Source organism: Abramis brama (assembly GCF_963993115.1).
Source record: "Abramis brama genome assembly, chromosome: 8".
Classification (NCBI taxonomy): Eukaryota; Metazoa; Chordata; class Actinopteri; order Cypriniformes; family Leuciscidae; genus Abramis; species Abramis brama.
The window spans coordinates 10,339,232-10,364,786 of NC_139970.1; the positions used below are offsets into that span (position 1 = coordinate 10,339,232).

At 38.2% G+C, this 25,555-nt stretch overlaps 1 protein-coding gene across 2 annotated transcripts in view; it reads left to right on the top strand.

Annotated features, from left to right (window-relative positions):
- The window catches only part of pde11a (phosphodiesterase 11a), a 95,494-nt gene extending 70,147 nt beyond the window's left edge, over positions 1-25,347 (top strand). For both annotated transcript variants that reach the window (XM_084123381.1, XM_084123382.1), the window contains exons 12-20: positions 410-517; positions 1,379-1,488; positions 1,683-1,773; positions 5,641-5,741; positions 6,692-6,769; positions 6,900-6,963; positions 7,638-7,712; positions 9,267-9,350; positions 19,264-25,347. In XM_084123381.1, coding sequence (XP_083979507.1) covers positions 410-517; positions 1,379-1,488; positions 1,683-1,773; positions 5,641-5,741; positions 6,692-6,769; positions 6,900-6,963; positions 7,638-7,712; positions 9,267-9,350; positions 19,264-19,458 — 906 coding nt within the window. In that variant the 3' untranslated portion in view covers positions 19,459-25,347. The remainder of the gene's footprint in view (positions 1-409; positions 518-1,378; positions 1,489-1,682; positions 1,774-5,640; positions 5,742-6,691; positions 6,770-6,899; positions 6,964-7,637; positions 7,713-9,266; positions 9,351-19,263) is intronic.
- Positions 25,348-25,555: the final 208 nt, after the last annotated feature.

Consider the following 25,555-nt stretch of genomic DNA (forward strand, 5'->3'; position numbering starts at 1 on the left):
AGTAATACTGTAATATGATACAGAATCATGTGACACATACAGTAGGTGCAGTCTGGAGTAGAAACCGACTGGTGTTCTGTTTTCTGAGTGTTTTCAGGTGTGTATGTAAGTGCCTACGATTGCCACATGAGTTTTGCATTTTGAACGGAGTGTTTTCTCAATGATAACAGGTGATTTAGTTTTTGAACAAAGTGTCTAATGTAAGAAAACGTGTGTAGTGTTTCGCAATAAGTGTGTTACAGAATTGCAAACAAAGTGCAAAGTTGACAGTGTGTTTAATCTATGGTTACACTGTGTTTAAGGTGTGCTACAAGAAGTTTAGGTATTGAGGCTTTGGTCTAAGCATTCGGTTTTAGTGTGGAAGCAATGGGCAAAAACTGTAACATCATATTTCTTCTGTTTCTCTCAGACGCTCTGTCGGTGGCTGCTGACCGTGAGGAAGAACTACCGCATGGTTCTGTATCATAACTGGAGACACGCTTTCAACGTTTGCCAGTGCATGTTTTCCATGCTGACGGTGAGGAACTCTACTCTGTGTGTGTGTGAGTGAGTGAGTGTGTGCGTGTCTGAGTGTGTGTGATTGAGTGTGTGTGCGTGAGTGTGTGCGTGAGTGGGTGTGTGCGTGTCTGAGTGTGTGTGATTGAGTGTGTGTGCGTGAGTGTGTGCGTGAGTGGGTGTGTGCGTGTCTGAGTGTGTGTGATTGAGTGTGTGTGTGTGTGTGTGTGTGTGTGTGTGCGTGAGTGTGTGTGATTGAGTGTGTGTGTGTGCGTGAGTGTCTGAGTGTGTGTGTGTGTGTGTGTGTGTTTGTGTGTGTGTGTGTGTGTGTGTGCGTGAGTGTGTGTGATTGAGTGTGTGTGTGCGTGAGTGAGTGTGTGCGTGTGCATGTCTGAGTGTATGTGATTGAGTGTGTGAGTGTGTGTGTGTGTGTGTGTGAGTGTTTGTGTAACTGTGTGAGTGTGAGTGTGTGTGTGTCTAAGTGTGAGTGTGTGTGTGTCTAAGTGTGAGTATGTGTGTGTGTGAGAGTGTGTATGAGTGTGAGAGAGAGAGTGTGTGTGAAAGGTTTTATATTACATTGTGGGGACCAAATGTCAAACCTGAGTAAAACCTGAGCTCACCTACAGCGAGGAGCAGCCAGCGGATCCCCACGAGGGAAATGGGTTAATAAACACACTAAATTATATATTTTTTAAAATGTAAAAATGCAGAAAGTTGTGTGTGATGGGAAGGTTTAGGGATACGGCTAGTGTAAGGAGATAGAATATACAGTTTGTACAGTATAAAAAACATTACGCCTATGGAGGTCCTCACAAGTATAGCGTGTGTGTGAGTGTGTGTGTGTTCCTCAGCCTCTGTCTCACTGTTGTTGGTGTGTGTGCAGACGGCCGGCTTCCAGGAGACTCTGACGGAGATGGAGATTCTGGCTCTGATCGTGGGCTGCGTCTGCCATGATCTGGACCACAGAGGAACCAACAACGCTTTCCAGGCTAAGTGAGACTCAAGCACTGCAACTCAAGCACTGCCCCATAACAGGACTCAAGTCTGGCATCTTTTTAAAGCCAAATGTGTTCAGGAAGCATGCAGGATCTGTGTTGGAGTGTAACATGTCTTCATCACTGCACACATGAGCTTTGAGTGGATTCGGTTTCACCTCAGAAACACAACATCATCTGTGTCTTTCTCAGGACGGGATCAGCTCTGTCTCTTCTCTACGGGACATCGGCCACTCTAGAGCACCATCACTTCAACCACGCTGTCATGATCCTGCAGAGCGAGGTAAACCTCAAGTCGCCATGAAATCAAAATTGACGGTTCGTGTTTTATGGAATGTTGCTGGAGTGTTTATTATAAATGATTTATATGTGCACATCATTTAAAAAACAACAATAACAACAACTAGCAAACAACAACGATCCAACAAGAGTTGCATGATTAATCATTAAAAGATCTCAATCTCAATTCAAACACCCACATGATCTTATTCCCAAATGACAGTGATTCAGATCCGTGTTTATTAAAGCTTTGATAAGTCTGATCACGGTGATTCAGATCTGCTGCTGATCCAGAGAGAGCAGTTGTCATGTATAGATAGATGTGAAATAGCTTCACAAACAGTGTTTTCAACCCCACAGTAACGTTATTTCATCATTCAATGTTATAATAATTCAAATGACCGCAGAAGTGCTGGGATAAAAGTTTATAGTCCGGATATAAACACTGATGTCTCCAGTAGTGATCAAAATAGAGCAAATCACCTTTTGAAAGCAACTTGATGCTTCAAATAACAATTGTATCAATTACATTGTTATGCCAGTAGGTGGCGACAAGTGACCGTTAAAAATGTGATTGTCATTGAATTGTTCATTCAAAAAGGTTTTGTTTTTAAAGAATGATTTTTAAATAGACTGCAGCATTTTGACAGAATCTCTAGTAAATGACATGTTATTTTGTTTAATTATCTGTTCAGAATCGTGAAACACATATGCTCTATTTAAAAAAAAATAAAAATTCATTTTATACAGAATCATGAAGCTCTAATTCCCAATGGACAAAATCCATTCCCGCCCTTCATTTTCTTATCATTGGAGAAGCCGTTTCACTCGATTTACGCCACAATTGAGAAGAAAACACAGTCGGAATTTCCGTTTCATGCCGACTTTAAAAACTGTTTGCAATATGTTCCATCTCAGAGCTTTAACACAAACAGTTAACAGGTAATTAATTAAACTACAATACAGTTAAAATAAATTGACATTTTAGAACTTAAGCTATTTTACAAATCAGTTTACTAAAAGAGTTTTAAAACAATTCCATAATACAAAAACAAATATCATTCTAGAACTTAAGCATTATACAGTTAACAATGCATTCTAATTTATAACTTTAGATATACAGTCGTAGAATCTGAGCCATACAGCAGTTTATAATCAATTCTATTGTAGAACTACAATTCTGTAGTATACAAATCTACAATTCAATTGTATAATTCTGCACATTCTAACATTACATTCTTGAACTTAAGCCATAATATAAACCAGTTTACCATAATACTGTTGGCACACAATCCATTATCACCTTACAGGAAAATTATATAAAATATTATAAAAAACTGTTTTTATTATACAAACAGACTTACTTTACATTCAATTCTATTCTGTAACTTAAGCCATAATACAATTACTAATTCTAATTTAGAACTTAATCAGTCCATTCTCGAACTTAAGCTATAATACAGTGTATGATAAATTCCATTCTGAAATTTACTGTTTGTAATCCATTCTCATTTAGAATTTAAACCATAATAAAAACATAATAAAGTGAATACATCATAGAAACTAAACCAGTGTAGCCACAGAAAACGAGATAACAAGGCAGATAAAAGAGAGAGAGAGAGAGAGAGAGAGAGAGAGAGAGAGAGAGAGAGAGAGAGAGAGAGAGAGAGAGAGAGGGAGAGAGGGAGGTGAATAAATGACAGCCTGTGCTAACTGACAGTTGTTGACTGTGAATAATTGCTTTCTACAGATACAGTGTGTTTATCTGCGTCACTGTCATTTGCATACAAATGAGCCTCGGTCATCATTTCCTCTGGGGAAGAGCGTGTTCACTGACCAGCCGACATACAAGTGTTAATTAAACCGTTCTTTAATGAAATGGTAGCAGTCGTCCTGCTCTTTAATCTGGTAGAGTAGGGAGAGATATAGCCTATCTTGATTCCCATCATGCCTTGCAGTTACTGAAAAGCAGAACTTAAGGGCCTGTTTAAACCTGGTCACTTCATGCGTTTTCTCTGATCGTGAAAAGACCAAGTGTAAAAGCCCTCGAAAAAGGCATTCGAGACGGATATAAATCCGGTTTGAGACGCATTCCAGATTAAACTGGACAAGTGTAAATGCATCTGGTTGTTGAAGCACATATGTATATTTTACTCCCGAAATCATAGGCAAATCGGTGCTCGGTCACACAAGTGACAATCACGCAGTGTGAATGATGAAAGACACAATCTGAGAGAATCACAGATGAGTCGTGAGATATTTGACATGCTAAATATCTGGACCTGTCAGCGATTCAAAATCCTGCTGTGTGAAAGTGTTCTGACTGAAAACTACATCGGCGATGACCGACAGCCAATGAGAGAGCAAGATACAGACATAGTCGTGCAGTGTGAAAAGAACAGTGACCCGACTACTTTGAAAATCGTGCAGTGTGAACTCGGCATAAGTCTTTCTCTGCAAGCATGTCAAGAAATAAGCCGATCAGATTTTGCTCACCTTCTGACGTAGGAAGAGGATCTTATTATAATATTACCATTATTAATCTGCACGTTTACACACACCAGCCGACATTTGGTTTTCACAAACGACAACAGTGACCAGTTCTAGCGCAATGGCAAAAGCTCGAGCAAAGCATGAAACTGTTCTGTCGTTGAGCACAGACGAGCACTGAACACTATTGACCAAAACATGTCACAGCTGTCTTATAAAGACCTCAGGAACTGTGTCAACTTGTGTAAAAGTTAAACATGACGGTACATGCAAGTCGATGAGATGAATCAATGTACAATGTACTCCACAACAACTACATAAATGTCTCCACTAACCATTCAGAGTCTCTCCTGCACTCGCTACTGGTTATTTCTGAGATTTTAGATGAGTGAGATTTGCATGTTTTGTTATTGCTGGAGTATCTGAAGCTCATGTAAAGGATCGGCCTCTTCTGAACGGAGGCGGAGCAGCAGCTCATTTGCATTTAAAGAGACACAAAAACGACAAATTTGGCAAGCTATAATAAATGATCTGGGGGGGATTTTGAGCTGAACTTTCACAGACATTCTGGGGACACCATAGAGCAGGGTTCACCAATCTCGGTCCTGGAGGGCCGCTGTCCTGCAGAGTTTAGCTCCAACCAGTTCCAACACACCTGTTTGACAGTTTCTAGTATGCCTAGTGAGACCTTGATTAGCTGGTTCAGGTGTGTTTAATTGGGGTTGGAGCTAAACTCTGCAGGACAGCGGCCCTCCAGGACCGAGATTGGTGAACCCTGCCATAGATTTATGTTACATCTTGTGAAAAGGGGCACAATATGTCACCTTTAAACTTGAATATAGTGCGGAAATTGAAGATCGGATTCATGTTCATTTTGTGGAGTATGTGGCCAGGTGCAAATTTAACAAATCAGGTGTAAACAGCCTTACTGCAGAAAAACCTGGATCTGAGCTCAGTGACAACATTTAGAAAATAATATGCAAGCTAAAAACGGATGTGTGTAGTGTGTGTGTGTGTTTTAATGAAATGTGCTTCTCTGAATCCAGCATGAGGGCTCAGCCACTGTGTAAACTTTAGATATCAGTTTATCAGTTTTAATCAGGCATTCGGATGTAAGCATGTGTGGGTGGCTTGAACTCAGAGTTACATGTCAAGTGTGGTTATATATTCACACACAAGCCCACTTTTTATCCCGACGCACTGTAGGACGACAGCGTTTTTGAAAAGCACCTGTATCTGTTTGATTAATACACATGGTCACACTACCACACATGACCATCATCAGTGCAGGTTATCAAACGTCTTCAAAATCCTCCGAACAATATTTAATGACACAAAAAGGAATGAAAATAATTATTTAATTTTGTCCTTGTCTCTCCAGGGTCACAATATCTTCTCGAATCTGTCTTCACATGAGTATGGAGAACTCATGCAGCTCCTGAAACAATCCATACTGGCCACAGACTTAACGCTCTACTTCCAGTGAGTTCTGCTGCACTTGTGCAAATAATAAAAGTCTTTCTCACCGCAAATCAATTCAATATTCATGTGCCAAATCTACACTATCGGTCAAAGGTTTTGGGATCAGGAATATTTTTTTTAAAGACATATTTATGCATTCAATTAATGAAAAGTGACAGTGAAGACTTTTATAATGTTACAAAAGATTATATTTCAAATAAATGCTGTTCTTTTGAACTTTCAAGGTTTCCACAGAAATATGAAGCAGCACAACTGTTTTCAACACTGATAATAATCATAAATGTTTCTTGAGCATCAAATCATCATATTAGAATGATTTGTGAAGGATCATGTGACACTGAAGACTGGAGTAATGATGCTGAACATTCAGCTTTGATCACAGGAATATATTCACATAAGTATATTCACATAAAAACAGCTGCTTTAAATTGCAATAATATTTCACAATATTACTGTTTTTACTGTATTTTTGATCAAATAAATGCAGCCTTGGTGAGCAGAAGAGAAAACATTAAAAAAACATTAAAAATCTTACTGACTTCAAACTTTTGTACGGTAGTAGAGTTTCACCAGTTACACAGATAAACAATATTACTTGGCAGAAGTATTGTGTTCTTAAGCATGATGTTCTTAATAATTAAAATATAGACTATATATTGAGCATTCTAAGAACATGTCTAAGAACAGGCCTTTAATGTAGTGGAAATCATTATTATTCATGCCCTCTCGTGACTAGAAATGCAACCTTTTGTCATTTTTTTTTTTTTAATTATATATTTTAAATGAGCTTAAAACTCTTTTGTGTGCATGTGTGTTAAACTCTCCTGCCTCACATTGCAGCAGTGGTTTGGTGATGTTGGTAGGATGTGTGATAAACTCTCTTGACCCTGTACTGCCGCCATGTGGCAGGAGTGTGAACTGCACAGAGCTCATCGAGTTTCCATTCACAGGAACAGAAATGCCTTCTTTGAGCTAGTGAATAAAGGAGAATACAACTGGAATGTGAAGGAACACAGAGATATGTGCAGGTCAGTTACATATATGAACATGGTGCACACACACACACGCAGACAAACACGCACACACACACACACACTTTTTCACACATATACAATGCCTGTAAATTCCTGGTTGTAATTGATTGTGATCCTGTGGCAGGTCGATGTTGATGACAGCATGTGATCTGGGTGCCGTCACTAAACCCTGGGAGATTTCATGCAAGGTAGGCGCTCTTACCCACAATACACCACAGCTGAGCATGGAAATGAATATTACTGTTATTCTAAAACTAAAACTATTAAAAATCGTTTCCGGTGAGCTGAAATAAAATTTAAATATCAGATGAAATTTAAATATCAGATGAAAAACTTGAAAATGAAAAAATGTTGCCTTGGCAAGTAACTGAGTCTCACTTTATATTAAGTGTCTTTAACTACTATGCACTATCATTTGACACAATGCACTTACTTTATAAATACATGCATATTCTTACATTGTACTTACATTTAAACAATACATACATATAATTACAGCTCTAATTCATTTCTGTAATTACACCTACTATAATATATTTTTTGGTGTTAGTAGTAGTTAAAGACACCTAATATAAAGTGTAACCACTGACAGAAATACAAGTTTAAATTGAAGTACTAAAATTACTAAAACTCAAATAAAAGTAAATTCAAGCTAAATATAAATATATATAAAAAAACTGATACAATTACAAACGCACATAACAAAAATACCATTTAAATAAATTTCAGCTGAAAATAAAATGAAAATATTAAAATCAAAGCCAATAAAGATATTAATAAATAGAAAAAAAATGAATTGAATAATAGTTAGATAGGCCAGCTGACACTGGTGTATTAACGCGTGTCTTCCGCTTTCTCACAGGTTGCTGAACTGGTGACCAGTGAGTTTTTCGAGCAGGGAGACCGGGAGCGGTCCGAGCTGAAGCTGACTCCCTCGGTGAGATCTGATCACCTGCTGATGTGTTGGAGAAACGCTGCCTGTGTTCTTGTGTTCTGAGATCCACACATGACACGAGGACAGTCATGTGGCCCTGAATTCGTTAAATCATTGTCATGAATTAAGAATTTGTTCCCTCTTGATGTAATAATCCGTTCCTTTTATAGTTAAACCAAAATGAGGGAATGAATGAATAAGTCGTAGGAATGAATTCTTAATTGTGTGTATGTATATATAAAAGGGAAATTGAAATGCTAGCGTTTTTTCCCAGTATTTTTCCTGTTGCTCTGGATTGTGAGTCTGCAGGAACATTGAGGTCTTGAGATGTGCAGCTTTGAAGCTTCTGTAGAAACACTCGCCTCAGGTTAAAAGTCTCAGTCTTTTGCTCAGAGTGTGTGGGTGTTTACATGATATATTCACACACGGAGCCTCTATCGCTCTGCTGCAGCCCGCGCTGAGACACACACACACACACACGCACGCACGCACACACTCACTCACACACACTCACACACACACACACACACTCACTCACACACACTCACACACACACACACACACTCACTCACACATGCACACACACACACACACACTCAAGCACACACATGCACACACTTACATGCACACGCACACACTCTCACACACACACACACGCTCACACACACTTACAAACACACACACACACACACACACACACACACACACACTCATACGTACGAAGGGTGAGAGAGGAGCACAGGCATTATCAGCTACAACACAGAATTGCAGTAAATTAAAAGTATTGAAGTTTCTGCTGTTACATTTCTTTTGAGTGTCTGTTTATGCTCAGAGGTTGCTCTTTTAAATCTCAGGATACTTAATGACGATTCATTGTTTTATTCAGTTGTTTTTCATGCAGTTTCTAAAAACAGACACAGATAAGACACTTGTAGACATACAAGAGCGTAGATCCTAGTTCAGTGTTTGAGCTCAGAGAAGAATCTGAGAAGCAGATGGTGCTTGTGAAAAACAAGTGCACTTAATTGTATTCATTTTACATTTGTAGTGTACATCAAATCTTAAACGTATATATTTTTAAAAACTATATTGCAGATATATTAATGAAATAAAAGGCCACTTAAAGGTGCAGTGTGTAATATTGTCAGCTAGTGGTTAAAATGGGTACTGCAGTCCAAATTCAAAATATTGGAAAGGGTTGTTGTTACATTAAAGTATATTTTAGTTCACTATAAATGCTTGTCAGTACATTCAGCAGTAACTTTAACCTTATTTCAAAGACAATAAAAGTTATTATAAAATTACATATAAATAAGAGAATGCTTAAATGTTCTTCTTTTCCACAAGGGTGATTAAGCAAAAGTCTCCATTTGTTCTCAATTTAATCTCATCGCCGTCTATGAGAAACAACTGAGAAATTAAAGAGGCTTCAGTGCTTTTGAACACTCCTAAACATTGTTGTAGGTTTGTTCAACAAATATTTATTAATTGTGTGTGTGTGTGTGTGTGTGTGTGTGTGTGTGTGTGTGTGTGTGTGTGTGTGTGTGTGTGTGATAGGCGATTTTCGACCGGAACCGTAAGGACGAGCTGCCAGGGCTTCAGCTGGAGTGGATTGATGGAATCTGTGCACCGCTGTATGAGGTAATGCCGACCCACAATGCATCACCAACAGGAAACATTTTCACCTTTTTTTCCCAAATTATATAAAAAAATACATATTTATACAAGTAGCTTAAAGCAGAAGTGTGTCATTTCTGCATCACTAGAGTCATCAAATGAAACTGCAAAAATAAAATCCCAAACAATCCTCCGATCTTCTGTGGTTTAGTCGAACACAGATCCGGCTCGATGCTCTCCAATGGTCTGGATGCTCAAACCACACAATGTTTTGATATTAATGCTAGTGCATATTAATAGAGGGATTGGAGAGCTATTTGAACCTCAACTTTAACCGTGTAATGCCTGACAAATGAAATAATAGATAATTATTGAAAAATATAATTTTATTGTAATTAGACACACTTAGACAGAATATTTCTAAAGTTTGCATGGCTCATATAGTCTGATGTAGTGAGAATATGGAGGAGAAAGACAGCTCAGTTTTGTTCAGAGGCTCAGACTATGCAGTCTGGTGCAGATGCTGATATCTATATGAAATTCTGAAGCTTGTAATGTAAGTCAATGAGATTTTAAACAGTATAGTGACTACTACTATAAAATGATATAAATATCAGTCATCACTTTATATCTGGCAATAATATCTCTTAGTAAGATAATATTTAAATGCTTAGTTTTATGATCAAAGCTCTGTAGTTTTAAAACATATAATGCAGTGCAATACAATGATAATTGATTTGATTTGATTTGATTTGATAAACTTTATTAATCCCCAGGGGGAGATTTACATGTCACAGCAGCACAACAATAAAATTACTAAATAGAAAACTTAAACAACATTCACAACAGCAACAAGACTTATTCTCCAGTATCAATTTCGCAAAGCATTATTCATTTATTTATTTAATTTATTTATTCGGGACAGTGCACATTAATGGACAATCTTACACTTCTGTACAGACTGTAAATGAGCCAGGTTATAGTATAAATGCTAATTTTCACCTGTAGTCCCGAGGCAGGAAGACAACAACACAAAAAGATAATATGACAATATACAACACAAAAGGTTATGACAATATACAGTATCAGGCAAGAAACGTATTCAGACAGATTACATTACATCAATAAAATTAGTCAAAATGAGGACATAACTGGGAAATTTTAAGAAACTGTTTAAGGTGCTTTTTAAATGTGCAGTAAGTGGGACATTCTCTAATGTTTGTTGGGAGGCTGTTCCAAAGGTGACCTCCTCTGATAGACAGAACAGTTTGTCCAAAGGTTGTTTTTCTGTGCGGGATCTCTAGGTCTCCTCTAAATGAGGCTCTGGTGCAAAAACCTCTGTCAGACCTTGGTTTAATGTATGTAGAAAGTGAAGGTGAGGCAAGTCCGTGAAAAACTTTTAAATTAAACAGCTATTTTTAAAATGAATAAAATTTTCAAAATTGAGCATATGGTATTTTCCCAAAATATTACACTGATGGAATGACAGAGGCTTTTGATCAAATATTTTTATAGATTTTTTGAATAACATTTCTATGGGTTTTAAAATTGTATTTCCAGTGAGTGCCCAGGATGTACGGAAGAGGATTAGGGCCAAGCAATAATAAAAAAATAAAACCATCTCGAGATTAAAGTCATTATAATGCGAGATTAAACTCGTTAAATTTAGAGAAAAAAAGTCGAAATACAATCTTGAGAATAAACTCATTACATTTCGAGAATAAAGCTGTGTTTAGAGAAAAAACTCGTTAAATTTCGGAAAAAAAACTCAAAATACAATCTTGAGAATAAACTCATTAAATTTCGAGAATAAAGTTGTTGTGTTTCGAGAAAAAACTCGTTAAATTTCGAGAAAAAAGTCGAAATACAATCTTGAGAATAAACTCATTAAATATCGAAAATAAAGTTGTTGTGTTTCGAGAAAAAACTCGTTAAATTTCGAGAAAAAAAAGTCGAAATACAATCTTGAGAATAAACTCATTAAATTTCGAGAATAAAGTCGTTGTGTTTCGAGAAAAAACTCGTTAAATTTCAAAAAAAAAACTTGAAATACAATCTTGAGAATAAACTCATTAAATTTCGAGAATAAAGTCGTTGTGTTTCGAGAAAAAAAGTCTAAATGAAATGTAGAGAATAACGCATTCGATCAGTGTTCAATGCAATATACTGATATCAACCTCATCGAGGTTTCGTGGTTTCCCAGGATACCATAAGACACATTATTAATCGTTGTCGGTTGTGTACGCCTCCATCCACAGAATGTAACGACTGTAACCATCTATACAGCCATAAATGGCAATGCCGTACGGTGTTAATTTATCATAGCTGTCCATATGCCAGAGGGCATTTGGGCCAGCGCAAGTGTACTGGCGTCTTCTCAAGCGTCTCCTTCGTCGAAATTCCACACCTTGAGGATCAACAAGTTTAATAATGCGTCTTATGGTATCCTGGGAAACCACGAAACCTCGATGAATTTCATGTTGGACAAAAGCGAGTACATCGCGCAAATTGGACTGATTTTTTCTTCTAAAAAGACCTAGCCGACCTAGACCTAATGTTCTATTCTTTGTTACTGAAAGAAAGTCTAAAATATAGCTTGACTAAGTGACCCAACTCTGCCATGTCCTCTATCAGTAGGCTATGCAATGAACACTGATCGAATGCGTTATTCTCTACATTTCATTTCGACTTTTTTTCTCGAAACACAACGACTTTATTCTCGAAATTGAATGAGTTTATTCTCATGATTACTTCGACTTTTTTTCTCGAAATTTAACGAGTTTTTTCTCGAAACACAATGACTTTATTCTCAAAATTTAATGAGTTTATTCTCAAGATTGTATTTCAAGGTTTTTTTTCTCTAAATTTAACGCGTTTTTTCTCAAAACACAACGACTTTATTCTCGAAATGTAATGAGTTTATTCTCAAGATTGTATTTCGACTTTTTTTCTCGAAATTTAACGAGTTTAATCTCGCATTATAATGACTTTAATCTCGAGATGGTTTTATTTTTTTATTATTGCTTGGCCCTAATCCTCTTCCGTATTGTGATGCAGTAATCTATATGTGAAAATATCATTGAATGTAGGAACATTTTAGCAGAAGTAATTGTCATTGATGGTCTGATTTGTTTAAAGTTATGTAAATTGAATTTGATTGTGTTTGCTGTGAGTTTGACGTGTTTTTTAAATGAGAGTGTTGGGTCCAGTGTGACCCCGAGGTACTTGAACTCTTCTACAATGTCAAGTTCCACTCCCCCCAGGAACACATTGGGCCGCTCCAGTTTTATGGATTTTTTTGTGAAAATCATAGCAAAAGTTTTCTTTTTGATTATATTCAACCAAGTAATCCTAGAATATAGTCTATCATCTTGTATAACACTGGTTGTACTATCTAATTACGGTTTGGGAAAAAAGACTTCCTAAAGCGCTCCTTGTAACAGCGGAGATGAATTCATCTTGAGTGTAATCTTGTAATCTTGAGCTGTGAGTACTCACAAGAGCTCCAACTGTTTCATTAAGGGGATGACAATCATGATTCATCATAAAAAACAATTTCCCAATCATTCTGTCCTGCACTATTTCCTTTAAGGTGGGTAACACAATCCCCACAACAGAACCTGTCTTCTTTATAAGTTTATTAAACTTATTCTTCTCTTTTCCAACAATCCCCCTCCCCAACCTGTACAAGTACAAGACCACAGATGAGACTAGAGAAGGTCTTAAGTAGTACATGACAAACCCCAAAGGATCTCAGTCGCCTTAACAAATGACTTTGGACCTTCTTATAGACTTGCATCGTATTGTCAGACCAGTTGAGCTTGTTGTTCAAATATACACCCAGATACTGGTAAGTTACAATCTTAACTTCTGACTCTCGTATATTTACTGGAACCACTTGCTGAGGAAATCTGCTAAAATCAACCACAATTTCCTTTGTCTTACTAGCATTTAGCCTGAGACCGTTTTTCTCACACCAGTCCACAAAACTCTTTAATAGCTCCCTATATTCACTCTCATCATGGTCCGTTATACAGCCAACAATTGCTGAATCATCAGAAAATGTCTGGAGATGACAGGATTTAGAATTATACTGAAAGTCTGATGTATAAAAAGTAAACAAAAATGGAGCTAAAACGGTTCCTTGAGGGACTCCAGTGCGGCACTTCACTACTTGAGTAATGTAGTTCTTTGTAATGTTTCAGCTCCGCCACAACACACAGTCCAGCATCCTCACATACTGTGGTGTATTACTCACATATGTGGTCTAACTACACGCGCCGTGCGATAAAATGGCTCTTTTCCATGTTAATCAGAGTTTTTGTCCTAACCAGGCGCGACGGCGACACGTGACGATTCTAGAAACGGTTTCTATTTTTCTGCGATGTCGCGCTGGAACAACAAACACAAAGTGTGGCGATGATAATCTCAGGTACTGTTTATGTGCTTTATTTAATGTCAAAAGCGTGTAATGTGACTTTGAATATAATTTAGTGCTCCAGCTTTGTGGCTATAAAAGCAACAATGGATAATTCACCTCAGATCTTGAAATTAAACAAATGGAAACAAGAACGTTCAAACTGTGAACAAACAAGTGTATTCTTTGACAAAGATTGTTTTAGCAACTCAGTAGCCTATGTATTTTTAATAATGTTTAAATGGTGTAATATTTGTGAATTTGATTATGTAGCTACTTATCCATTTTCTTGCGAGTGTCGTAAAGATGAGAGTAATCTTGACTTGCTGCGAGACTCCGCCCACATGCTGTTCTGATTGGCTGTGGGTTTTGATTGATTTTGACGCATCTCACAGTCATAGGGCCCTATTTTAACGATCTGAAATGCAAGTATCAAGCGCGAAACACAAGTAACTTTGTGGGCGGGTCTCGGGCGCTGTTGCTATTATACCGGCGGGATAAATGACTCTTGCGCTAAACGCAAATCTAAAATGGGTTGGTCTGAAGTAGCTTCATTACTCATAGGTGTGGTTTGGGCGTAACGTGAAATAAACCAATCAGAGCGACATCTCACATTCCCTTTAAGAGCAGGCGCGCTTGTTCCATGGCGGATTGCTATTATAACCATAGACAGTAAAATTATAACGGCGGATTTGCCAGGAGCGGATCACAGCAGAGGAGACCGACGTTCTCGTCAGGGCCTTGTATGACAAGTGACATTGTATGGGATGGGAGAAACCCACCCAAATTAGCTTCGGTTAAACAGGCGTATAATAATGTGGGTAAATGTGTAACCTAGATTTATGCCTATTTTTTCACTTCTTCATGGACACAACAATGATTTCCCTCGTGTGTTAATATTTTTCCTTGTAATAATGTATGGTTTTCTAAAAATGAAAACTGCTGCGTCTGTGTGTAGATGAGATAAGCAAAGTGTATGTGCGTTGTGCACACGCTACATTGATTATGGCCAAGCATGTGCACTTAAAATAGCATATGAATAACATGCGCAACGCGCCACTGACTTTAGACTAGGTTTTTCCTGGTCAGTGGCGGAATTGTTTTCTAAACCTGCAAAATAGCATCAGGGAACGTTTGCACCGGAACACGCCTCCTCTTTGCGCTGAACCGCCCCCGGGAGCGCAAGTGTATTCCCTAGTTAACCGACGTGCGTCTGTGGAGGGAAAGTCTGCTGTGTCTGTAGTTTATCCTCAGCACCACACAATACTGACTTGAAATGGTTTAATACCAGTCTCTCTTAAAAAAAGTACCAGGTAATTTTTCCAAATGCAAACTCAAGTTAAAAATATAATGAACCACCCCACAGATCTGATCCGCACAGGACTTAAGGACTCAAGGATTAATACCATCAGGACCTGGAGATTTCTTCATCTTAATTCTCCTTAACCATCATATTTAGATCTTTCCAAACCTCTCTCACGTCGTGAGTGTCGTTTTAACTTATAACTCTCTTTCACCTCTCTTACGTTTACTTTTAATAACCTCTCTTTTGCTCATCCTTATCACCCACTAGAAAGGCCCTCTTTTTCTGGTTAAATAATACTTTTAACTCAGAGGTGACCCAAGGCTTGTTGTTTGAATAACATTTGATCTTTTTGGTAGGTACTGTGTTATCAACACAAAAGTTAATATAATCTTTAATGCACTCAGTTAAGCTATCAATGTCCTCATCAATGAACCTCCCAATCAGTTGTTCCAAAACAATCCATTACTGCTTCATAGACTGAATCAGACCATATCCCAACTGCTCTTATTACTGGCGGTTGCTTCATTACAACCGGCACATAAACAGACCTAATGTAAACAAGATTATGATCCGATCGTCCCAATGGAGGAAGCGGTGAAGATCTTCCGGCTTCTTTCACATTTGCAAAAAACAAGTCCAAGATTTTATTGTCTCACGTATCACAGTCCACATACTGAGTAAACGTGGGGAGAGTATTATGTAGAGATGCTTGGTTAAAATCACCAGAGTTCATAATCAGTGATTGGGGATATTTTAACTGCATCCTGGCTGTAACAGTATTAATATATCCACAAGCATTAGTCATATTGGCCGAAGGAGGGATATACACCGCTATCGCTATCACCGAAGAAAATTCTCTTGGCAAATAGTACGGCCTCGCATTTCCCAGAATAATCACAGGTAAAAATGGTTTATGTCGTCTTTTCTTCAGTCGGTGCTTTACTCCAGTGCAATACAATCATGATTGAGAGATTAACAAATAAACCATATTTGACACTCATGATTTTTCTAATAAATGATGTATGGATAATCAAGTAAACCTGCTTCAGTCCAGTAAGTGTTCATCTTGAAATATTACTAACAATTTCAAAGTTATTCTTGCATTTACTTGATAAAATCAGAGCAGATTTGAAAGCAGAAAGACTCGTGAAGCTCGAGCTGAAGGAGGACGTTTGTACAGTTATACTGAAAGAGTTTTACTGGATAAAACAGTGTGAACTATCAGTCAGAGACAGAAGGACTGGAGGAGATTGAGTGTCGCTCATTTGGACGCCTTAGAAATTGATACAAATATAATAGAGAAGGCTTTATATTGTTACTATCAGCTTGATAACAAAGTGAAGTACAACATCAAAACTAATTTCTATTGAGAATTAGCCTGTGAATAAACTCTCTTCCACAATGCCATGGTGTTGCTAAATGTGGTTGTTAAGGTGTTCTCATATTCAGTTGCTAGGGTTTTTCAGCTGGTTGCTATGGCATTGCTTTGCTAAGTGGTTGCTAGGGTGTTTTAGAGGGCTACTTACTTGCTCAAGTCAAAAGAGTCAAGACCGATGTCTCTGATATTCTGGTCTACAGATGTGAATTTAAAAGGGTGTGTATTTGGATCGAATCACTAACACTACAAACGGATCGTGCCACTAATTAAATCTCTGAATTGAATCTCCTGCCTTTTTCAACCTTTAAGCCTGGCCAATAATTCCACATGTATAAAATTATATTAACCAACCAGTCAAACTATCAATATCAATATCAAAAAATCAACTGCGTATATGAATTATATAGATTAATTAAATGAGATGCGTGTGTGTGTGTTTAAAGAATACTGTCAGCCACACACTCTGCGGGAGAGCAGGAAATGTGTGGGAGTATTTTTGCCTTGACCCTCCATACTCTCTCTCTCTCCTGTTCCTCTCGTTTTACACTGATCCTTTACTATTCCTCACTGTTATAAGATAGGGGGCGCTATTACACATCTTCTGACAGAGTACAGAATCTCTGGATCAAAATACAGGTGAAGAAGCAGAAACAATACAAAAATAAAGGGTTAGTTCACCCAAAAATTTTAATTCTGCCATCCTTTACTCACCTTAATGTCGTTCCAAACCCGTAAGACTTTCGTTCATCTTCAGAACATATTTAATGAAATCTGAGAGAGTTCTGTCTCTCCATTTACAACTACACAACTACCAATTTGACACTTCAAGAAGAAGTAAAGAGTAAAGAGATCTTAAAAACTATTCCATATGAATTGAGCGGTTTAGTCCAAATTTTCTTAAAGAGACATGTTCGCTTTATATGATGAACAGATTGAATTTAGGCTTTTATTCACATAGAAACGTTCATCAACTCACACACATCAGTTGTGGTAAACAGAAGCTCAAGCATGTTATGTTCATCATATAAAGCAATCGAATCTCTTCAGAAAATGTGGACTAAACCACTTTATTCAAATTAATTTGTTGTAGTGTCAAAGTGTCACTTGCATATCTGTCAATGGAGGGACAGAAATCTCTCAGATTTCATTAAAAATATCTTCAGTCTTGTTCTGAAGAAGGTCTCCGACATGAGGGTGAGTAAATGATGACAGAATTTTCACTTTTGGAACTAACTAGCCTGACTTCGTCATACTCATATTCTAGGCAGAATGTGAGTCTGATACTGCTCCATAGGGCTTTGATTATGAGGCGTGTCTTAACCGAACCAGGAAAAAAAAAACTCTGCACTCAATTGGATAGACCTACAACCAATCAGAGCAACGCAGTGAGTGACGTATGTTGAGCGAAGCATAGTTGTCAACAGAGCTCAACTGCACACACATAGGAAGAAGTAGTAAAGTAATGAGTAAAGTAATAATGAAGCACTCCATGAGTGCGACCAAAGGAGAAACCACATAGCGAAATCTAAACATCTCAATTCTCCTGCTGCGGTCATCTTTGTTGAAAACCAATTCAACCCAAGCGCTCTTTGAGGACGTGGGTGATTACGTAACCGCAGATCATCTGTCCATCATCGATTAAAGCCCGCCCTGGCAATTTGATTGGCTTGGCCTTCTGGGAGCCGAGCATAATTACTCCTCAACGGATCGAGTCCAGACCGAACTTCCCGACCCAAAAATGTTGTGGGTGGGGTTCAGGCTGGCACCCAGGCTAGGAACTAAACGTTTAAAGCTACACTATGTAATTTTTTTTGCCGCTAGGGGTCGCTAACCTCTTACAATAACAAAGGCGTCGGTTTTATGGAATTATGGAACTTGTCGTCATGCCGAAGGATCTAATAATGTTTATGGATGAGTGAATACATTGATGTTTTTAACATGACGGTCATGATTGCTAATGAGAGTCAGATATCAGCGCAACACTCACGTGCCGTCACATGTCGTCATCCCGCGGATATAAAGGAATGAGGACATTTCATTCTACCGAACTAACTTACCCACAAGTGCTGAATTACTAACGTACTCACACAGGTCAGTTTATTATACGAATGAAACTTGTGAGGTAACACAGCGCTGTTTCACTTGGTCTACGCTATCACACTAAACTGCATTTGAGTGTGTTGAAAGTTATAATGTTATTCTGTGTGTTAGTTTGTCTGTATGAGACTAGCAGTAAGCTAGATCAACATTAGAATAACATACTGATCATATTCTAACATTTCATCATGTTGATCTATATAACATTGATTAGTTTTATGTACATTTGCTCACCTCTACATTTGCTTGTTTCTGTCAAGTCAAAGTTAGTTGTGGACGCAGAGCTCTCGGTATCTCGAAAACGCCTTGCTGATATTGATCCTCGTTTTAGTTCTCCTTTTGTCTCAAAGTCTGCTTGCCATGGTCCATAATGTTTGAACCAAACAACAACAGCGTGAGCGTGCGCTAGACGTAACGCAGTTGTCCACGTCTGTCGCCATGGTTACTATGAGTGGAAACCAGGGATAACGTGGATATTACGTCATTGACAGGCGACAAGTGGGACAGGGAGACAGGGACGAGCCATTATTTAAATCGGAATTCCTTTAAAATTGGAGTACACAACTGCAGGAAATATATCACACTGTGCAAGTGATTTTTGGATATTTTATTACAAAAATCTTAGATATTGTAGCTTTAACTTCACTTGTGAAAGTAGGAGAGTAACACCTACTATTTTCAATTCTAAACACTAACTAATCATAACGAAAATCAACTCTTTCTCTCTCTCTTTCTCCAGACTTTTGCCAAATTAAACCCCAAACTACAGCCAATGGTTGATTTGATCAAGGCCAATCGTGCCAAATGGGAAGAGCTCCACCACAGACACCAGCGCAGCCAGGAAACCCCCCGCCCTGGAAGCCCACGTGACGCTGAGGTCACAGCAAACAGCTGCAGCTGCGCGGACACTAGCGACGGCGGCCCCGTGAGCTAACCTGGGGAAACTATGTCTGATTTTACCACACGCTTCTCTCTGACCCACAGCAATGCAGACGGAGGGAGTTTTGACCTCTGCTGCACGCTTCAAACCAGCAGCCATTACCTCACTAGCGCCCGCCATCGGGCATTTGCTCTGTCTGTGAGCACTTCAGGCAACTGCGACTGAGTTTGCGTTTGCATTCGTCTCCACAGTGCAAAGACTGCACATTTAGCTAGCAATGACTCGTTAATGTGGAGAATCTTACGGATGTGTTTACGCCCAGGAAGCTACTTTAGGGCTAGCATGCTAACTTAGAGACTCTATCGTGTGTGTAAGTTACTTTCAGCAGGGACTGTTTAAAGAGGATTGCCACCGTTTAAAAGGTATAATAGTGTATTTTTCCCTCTGTAGCTTTGATGATGTTGAATGAGCACATATCCTGAGCACTGGGGCTCGGTTCTGTACTGCACATGTCATGTGAAGGAATGACTAATGCAGGATTTGACTGTATTTTTTGCCTTTCTTGTTATAGCTGATGTATTTATTCCAGGATCAGGGGTTTGTGCTCTTGGCGATGCTTGCGATGCAAATCCGCTCCAGCGCTGTACTCTGTGCCTTGGTAAAACCCCCATGATAATGCATGCATCGCACACATCACAGTTCTCTCTAGTTCATACTTTATCATCATGGATTTTTCCTCAAGTCTCGGGCCTGTTTCACTTCACGCAGCAAATCAACGGCAGCCGTCATGAAACTGTCGTTTACTCACACTTGTGTTGTTCCATGTATGACTTCTGTGGAACACAAAAGATATTTTGAAGAATTGATCTCTCTTGTTCATGTCGTCAGAAGAACACAAAAGCACCCTTAAGGCCCGTTCACTCCGAGAACGATAACTATAATGATACCTATATTAGCGTTCACACCAGCGGACAGTAACGTTCTGTTCATTATAAGCACGTGCTGCAGTTTTGTCGTCTGGCGCTGTAAATGCTCATGCTCTTTAAAGCAGGATGGATTCTGATTGTCAATGTTTTATTGTTCATCAGCTGGGAAAAAATAATAATTCTGAAAGTGATTCAAACAATATCGTTCCTCTGTGCTGTTATCGGTTTAAGTTTTGGTGTGGACTTTTTTTTTTTTTTGTCCTCAAAAATTGTTATAGTTATCATCATTGGAATAAACAGGCCTTAAAAGTACTATAAAAAGTAATTTATATTTATATAATAAATTTATATAACTGCCTGCCGATAACCATTTCCTAGATGACGGCAGTTATTAAAGGAAACACTTAACATAGTAACCCTGAAACTCAGAGCCACAGTTCTGTGACGTAGACGAACGCTGTTGTACTAATGCTGGAGTGAAACAGGCCTTCGATTCCCTGGCTGTTTTAACCTCATGAAGCAGCTCAGACTAGGGCTGCGTCTGAAATCACACACTTCCCAACTATTGTGTGAAAAACAGTATGTGACAAGAGTAGTATGTCCAAATTCATAGTATTCGAAAAACAGCAAGCGAGAAGTCCCCGGATGAGCTTCTACTTCCAGAGAGATTCTTAAAGGTGCAGTGTGTACATTTTAGCGGCATCTAGCGGTTCGGTTGCGAATTGCAACTAACGGCTCAGCCCACCGCTCACCCCTCCCTTTTGAAGAAGCTACGGTGGCCAAAACAGGAGACTGTCTCGTCTGAGACAGCAGACAGTAGCCTGTCAAGCAACAAGGTTTCTTCACAAAGATAGATTAAGAAATTATATTTACTTAATTATTCAGTAAAACGATGTTATTGCGAATATTATTGTTACTTGTTCATCATTGTGTCAGTGTTTTATTCGCTGACTTTAGCTAGTTTTTTGCATACAACGGTTTTCACTTAACGTTACATTGCAAAAGTTGGACTAAAAATTGTCCAGCAGAAAACAGGCAACTTCGCCATCGTTTTTAAAACATTTTTCCTGCATCTTCCATCTGGAAAAAGCCACACCGATGTTAATCTGGGAAGTCTGTCACGACTTCGTCTGGCTGCATCGTGTTTTCTTTTCTTTGCCGACGAAGATTGACGCTCTGTCGGCTCTTGTGCAAAATAATACGTCCTCCATTTGTTCAAATTTCACTACTAACGTTACTACTTCTAGTAATTCGTGCGTATTCAATGTGCGTATTCGGTGCAAGTTGCCTCTAAAAACACCAACGAAGAAGAAGAAAAACAACAGAGTGACGAAACGCGCTCTGTAGAGAAGTTTGTCCATTTAGGGCCACTGTAGAAACATGGCGGCGCAAAATGGCGACTTAACGTGTGAGGGGACCCGCGGTGTGTGTATAAATGGCTCATTCTAAGGTAATAAAAACATAACGGTGCATTAAGTAAGGTCTTTATACACCACTCAAAACATAGTTATGTATATTATAATGCATTTCTGACAATAGATCCTCATAAATTATACACACTGCACCTTTAAGTGTGCATTCAATGGACACTTTACTATCCCATGAGGCCACGGGAGAGGAGTTATGAATGGCAGGGAAGCGTTGGTCACGTGACAGTGACAACATGGTGGACATAGTCCGTTTGGATTTTATACTACACACATTCATACTATATTTAACCTATTTTTTTAACGGTCACGAGGTAATTAAAAAAGAAGTACCTATTCATAGAGAGTGTGTGATTTCAGACGCAGCCGTGGTGTGAGAGAGCGATGCCTCGTTTCGCTCTTCATCTTCATCCTCTCATCTCTGTGTGCTGGATTACCTCAAACCCAACTTTACTCATCACAGGCCCACACACACCCTGCAGATTCACAGAGGACTCCTACACATCTTCCACCCCCTTGCATGTTTGGTTATTAAATATTTTGTCAAATTTTCAGCTACTATAGAAGTGCATTACTCTCTTCCACAGAATTCCACTGCTTTTCCCTTAAAATGTGTGGGAAATGTCTGCAGATCTGGACCTACTACTAACTTCAGACTGCTTTTGTCAGTCACCTTTTTTCATTAGTGATCTTGTGAAATTGTCAGTCTAATCTGAGACATGTATGTGCCTTTACTAAGTGAAAAAATCTTCTTCGATACACACACACACGCATTCACTTCATCCTGTTCTCATCCTCTCTTCCAGCTGGATGAGTCGAGAACATCTCCAGTCATATATTTCACCCCAAAAGGGAAGACATAAGAAAGCCTAGATTTGCATAAAGGACAGAAAGATTTTTTGCATTACAACATTTTCCCAACAAGCACAATGTGTCCAGATGTTGTACTTTTGCTTTTGTTTGTAATTCTCATTATTTTTGATGATTCTATTTAGATTCTCATTATAATACAGTTATAAGAATCGTCCTGTCTGGTCACAATTATTATTAGTATTTATATTTTTAATCTGAATACTTAATAATAACACACAACAATAGTAATAATATAGTAATTACAGTAATGATTTTTTTTTTATTTCATCATGATCATTGATTCACTTTTTCATTTCTTTGTGAGATCATCAACATACAAAAGCACAGTACCATGGAAATTTACCAGCATTACATCCAACTGGCTCCCATCCAGTTGGTTTATGGATATTTCATATTCAATAACGTTTATGGATATTTCATATTCAATAACACAGTACAACTGTTAAATTCATGTTCAGAATGCTTTTTCCTTTAGGGTTTCACTGGTCATCACAACTCGGGATGTCTAACACCACATTTCAGGTTTATGTATGACACAAAAGTTCACAGTTGGAGAAAAACTTCCAATTTAAATCTAAATGCAGATTCTCAACACAAATGAATGCTTATTATCCAATCTTTTTATTTTCTGTTTTCCCGAGTGAAGGGACAAATTCTATAACTATACCGTAGTATTTTGGGAAAAGAAACCCTTATTTGGGTTGTCATGGATGGACTGGTTGTAGGGAGAAACTTGAGAGCCGGCTTTCTAAGCTAAATTTATATACTGTAAGACGTAATTATACAAGTTTTTAAGTTGCTGTTCATTCATTTACTGTGATCAAACATGTACTATGATAAATCTGCACTTCCAGCACTCTTAGAAGAAAAGGTTCTATATGGAATCTTACAGGGTTCCGTCAGGCACTTCATATAGAACCTTTTAGGAGATTCATTTTATGGATTTACTTTTGATTAATTCATTTGGTTTTAACTGATCTTTTTATTTTTTTATTAAAGGGGTCATGAAATGGATTTTTTATTTTTTTATTTTAATATTCCTTTATAATTTTCATCCTTTATAATAGGTTAATTTATAAAGTTAATAAAGTTTTTTTGCACAAACAAAATGCAGAAAAACAATTATTTCAACCCTCATTCTGACCCTCTGTCTGAAATTATCAGTTTTAAAGCGCGGCTCCTTTAAAGCTTGTCAGTAAACGGCCACTGTTATGATTGGCTAACGTCATTGCATTGGAAACGGTATCAACGCCCTCTCGCTATTGCACGCGAGTAAGTGTTTCGAAAACATTATCCATATAAAGCCATCATTTACAGACAAAGCGTTATGAAATCCTTTAACTACGGTTTGTGATGCAGATGCTGTCAGATCTAATACAGTTGCTGCTTCATCTGTCAATCAAAGTTTCTTTGAACTCTCCATTTCTCTGCCTTGTTCACAAAACAAAACGCTTCAAACAAACATATAATCCTATAAATAACATATACAAAAAAAGAGACGGAAACGAGACACTTAAACTGGATGAAAGCAAACGTTCCTTCGCTCTTCCGTTTATCCTGTTGTCTGCAGACTCAAGCGCGTATACGTCAGAAACTGAACACACATCTCTATACTGTATCAGTGTAGACGGCGTCAGTGATTATAATGGCTTCTATTTGCTTTTGACGTGACACTCACATCCACTGTAGGCAAATGCCAGCCATTAAGTGGGCGGAGCCTATGAGGCGATGATGTAAAACTATTCGTCGATGTCTTGCTCAGGAGGCGGGCATATGCAAATGTATTTGCCCATGTGACATCACAGCTTGATTAAATAAATGCTTTGATTATAATGAGGTGGATGTTTTAAGCTACGAAACTTGCAGGATGTTTTAATGGCACAGTGTCAAAATATCAAGGCAAATTTGTTTTCTCATGTCATGACCCCTTTAAATGGAACGGATTAAACAGCTTGCAAACATACTTTATAAACTAGACAAAAATTGCAATAACCTGTTAAATGAAAGTATTATGCAATCATTTAAGACATTTCATCTAATATAGACCCTTTTTGGCATAGAATTGAGTCAGGAACCCCAGAGTTCTGAACAGAACCTCACTGAACCTTTTGTCCTAAGAGTGAAGTCTCCCTCCACCACAGAAGGGCAGCTATAGTCCACATATAACCACACATATTTACCTGGATCAGAATCTTGTTTTCTTCCCTGTCTCATGCTCCTTCATGTCCTGATTTGTGTCATATGTGACTGCACTTTGATAATGTGTTGTGGTTTTGAAAGCCTCCTTGTGCTGCTAAAGTCCAAATGCTCTCGGGAAACTGAAGATAAAATGCCAATTGATGGAGAGTAAAACAGAGTTGCATGAAGAAGTGTCTGAACAGTCAAGCTGTAATAAGATTCACCGGTACTTCATTATTCAGTACTTGATTTATTGTACCTGCATGAAAGCAGCTGTTGCATCAGTGGGGAGGAATACTTTCATATTGTGTAACTGCATTATTCAGAATGTTTTACATTATTCCGAATGATTTCTTGGAGAATTGGCTATTGCTGTTACCACTGTTGGACTCTTCTCTGAGGCGTTATGTAAGTGATGAGGCTGTCTTGAATTGTCTTGTTCTCTTGGTCCAACTCTCCTTTTTCTGGAGAATCCTGAAGCATGATTTCTGGAAGTGTAAACTGTCCGATTCAAATAAACGTGCTGCTAGAAATAATGAGTCGGAGATTTCTAAGATTTTTTAATACAGAGCTACCGCAAAAATGGAAAATTGTAAAGATCCATTCTAAAGAACTTTTTCCAAAGATTCTGTGTGCTTGTTTCTCTGGCATATAAGGTCTATAAAGATTTATAATTTTTAAAGTCCCCCTGTGGTGAAAATCAAGCTTTTAATGCTGTTTATGTGTCTATGTGGTGTTTTTAATATG